The 2,969-nt window shown below is 58.6% G+C and overlaps 1 protein-coding gene across 5 annotated transcripts in view; it reads right to left on the bottom strand.

The window, feature by feature from the left end:
- Positions 1–1,606: 1,606 nt before the first annotated feature.
- Positions 1,607–2,969, bottom strand: part of SLC45A3 (solute carrier family 45 member 3) — a 59,229-nt gene continuing 57,866 nt past the window's right edge. For all 5 annotated transcript variants that reach the window (XM_019513990.1, XM_019513991.1, XM_019513994.1 and 2 more), the window contains one exon: positions 1,607–2,251. In XM_019513990.1, coding sequence (XP_019369535.1) covers positions 1,814–2,251 — 438 coding nt within the window. In that variant the 3' untranslated portion in view covers positions 1,607–1,813. The remainder of the gene's footprint in view (positions 2,252–2,969) is intronic.

The following is a 2,969-nucleotide window of genomic DNA, read 5'->3' on the forward strand; positions in this document are numbered from 1 at the left end:
TTGAGGAGGCTTTACCCGAGGGCAGGATAATGGAAGAGCTTTGCACTGGCTTGGGGGAGAGTTGAAGGGGCTGGGACTGCAACAAGCTCCTGCTAGCACCCGGACAAGGCTGGCACGTGGGGAGCCGAGCGCCAAGCTTCCCTCATCTCCCGCCCCCACGAGACATGCAGCATTTCCACACGAGCGCCTGCAGCCTGGACTGGTAGCTGGCCCCGGTGTCTGCTCCCCCTCCCCTCCCCATCCTTTGCAGCGATGACCCCATGTGTTGGTGCCCTGGCCCAAGTACTGTCCGAGCCAGCCGGATTCCCATTTAAATGGATCGATGCTGGGGCACTGCATGGGGCCCTGCTAAGCGACGCAGCGCTGGGGGACAGGACTGGACTGTGATGGAGAAAAGGCAGGAGAACAGAGGAGTTGAAAACAGTGGGGCAGACTCAGTAGGTGGGAACCTGGCTTCCACGTGCTTCCCATGGGAGTCAGGTCCACGAGTGTTACCAGGGCTCCAGGAAATCTCCCTCACAGCCTAACCGGGTCGTGGTGGGGCAACACAAGACGGAGGAAGCCGCAACAGCATCGGCAGTCACAGAAAACAAGGTGGGAAAGGGTCCTTCATAGCTCATCTAGTCCAACCCCCTGCCCCGGCGGGGGGACCAAGCCATGCCTGAGTCATCCCTAGCCAATACGGATCTAACCTGCCCTAGAGACTGCTGCAATGGAGGCTCTCCAGCCTCCGCTTCTCATCAATGCCAGTGCTTGCAGTGAGAAAGCTTTGTCAGATTTTAACCTCAAGGCTTCATGCAGGGCAGGGGTAGCAGGAAGGGGCACCACAAACACGCGGCAAGCACGGGGATCAGGGGCTAAGTGCTTCCAGCATCTGGGGAGCTCGGAGGACTCCAGGACCCTCACATCCTGCCATGGATTATTGCACTTAACTGTGGGTTAATGGTCAGGCTAATGAGGTCTGACCCGTGCTATAAAATACCGAGCAGGGGGCCTTGCGAACACAGCTTGTTTGCTGCCTCTGGCCAAGCCCTTTTATAAAGGCACTGCAGATCGGTGCCAGGCACTTTGGGTGCAGAAAGCAAAGAGCCCATTCAGAAGGGAGGCCTGGCTGTGCATCACTCCAGTGCTTGTAAGAGCAAAGGGATTAACAGAGGCGGCGAGGCCCGCACAGCCCCCACCGCTGCTCTGCTGGTCTCTGCCAGCGCCCACACGCCAGCCAGCAGCCCCTCCGGGCAGCTCAGCCAACACGGCAAAATCCTGAGCTCGCTCGGGCATGGGGCTTCCCCGCTACCTCTGGCAGCACACCCCATGCCAGGCCTCCTCTCCCCGAATATCCCCGTTCGCACCAGCCAGAGGTGGGGATTTGGTTCAAAGCCAAGATAAGAACCTCCCCACCCCAAGCAAGGCAGGGTTTCAGCTCCCCTCTTTGCAAAAGGAGTTCCCCCACACACACGCACACACCATGTCGCTGCCCCTCCCTGCAGGTATGTGGACCCCACTGCTAAAGGCAAACACTCTTCCTTCCCCTTTGACCTCAGCAATCCTCTTTGGTGCCCCCTGTGCAGTGCTAGCCTTTGACAAAGGCACCGTGCAGAAAGCACCAATGGTTGCAGTGCCCTTCCTTATACACCTGAGATGAGCCCTGCATCCCCTCCGTTTCCACGTGCCCCCGGGGCAGCACAGTCAGGCTCCCACAGATAGCACTAGAGATGGGGAGAAGGCATGAAACGTGGGGATTCCCGTAACATACAGCATAAGTGTGCACGTGCATCCGCCAGCCCCGTGCCCGCCTGCGTGCGAAAAGTCCTCGCTATGCAGAATACTTGGCCATATCGCTCTTATCAAAGACTACTTTGGTTGCAAAGTAAATGGCCACGAGGCCGAAGCCGGCGGCTGACACCATGTAGGCAGTCACTGACTGTGTAAACTGGACGATAGACCCCATGATGAGGGATGGAACAACCTGAGAGAGGAGGAAAGCGCTGTCCAGGATGGCCAGGTCCAGGCAGATCCCTCGGCCAGGTGCTGCGGAGTCCGGGTCTCCCACCATCATCATGAGCGAGACCTCGCAGGGGGAGCTGACACACAGGGCTGAGCTGGGAGCCGGCGGGGAGGAGAAGAGGCCCCCGGCATGGCCATTCTGGTAGGGCAGCTTCTGGCTGGAGAGAGGCCCTTTGGGGAGGCCTGTTTTCTTGTCCAGCTGAGCAGCATCCTCCTCCTCTTTGCTTTTGTACTTATGCAAAAATACCTGAGGTTAAAAAAAAAATGGAGATAGGGGGAAGGTGAGGAACCCCAAAGGGCAGAGCCAGAGAACGAGGCAGGCTGGCCCCATCCCAGCACTTACACAAGGCACCGCCAGGCCTGGTCAGACCCGCCCTCGCTTCAAGTTGGGCCAGCTTCATGCATCTCGGGTCAGGCTTGGCTAACGGGGATGCCGTCTGCAGAAAGCCCCAGCCACAGCAGCAGCTCCCCGAGGCAGGCCCGGCTGGCAGGGCCATCCCTGTCCGGTCTCAGGCTCAAAGTGACCCTGACCTGCTGCGGCAATCTGTCTCTGTTCAGCATGACGTGTGACCGCCACAGGGAAGCATATCAGCCCCGTGTTCTGCAGCGCAGGCGTCTTGCTCCGAGCCCCGACTGATCACAAGACTGAGAGAATCAGGTGGTGCAAAACAAACCAGATGGGTACGTGTGGGCACAGCAACCCTCTGGACCTCACTGACATGGCTCCCAACTCACCCCGGGGCAGAGAGGAGACCCAGGCACCTGGACCCCTCCTCGCTGCAGACGCTTACTTTCATACAGCTCTGTCAGCAGCAGGCCCATGAGTTTGGCTTGGTGTGTGTCTGCAGAAAGAAAAGCAGACGACACTGCCTCCCAGGGCTGCAGGAGTCCTATTTATGAAGGGCTTTTGGGAAGAGGAGCTAGGGGAAGGCAGAGAACAGTTCCAGTGTTAATAAAGCAGTGAC

Source organism: Gavialis gangeticus, unplaced genomic scaffold (genome assembly GCF_001723915.1).
Source record: "Gavialis gangeticus isolate Ggan-Ray unplaced genomic scaffold, GavGan_comp1, whole genome shotgun sequence".
Classification (NCBI taxonomy): Eukaryota; Metazoa; Chordata; order Crocodylia; family Gavialidae; genus Gavialis; species Gavialis gangeticus.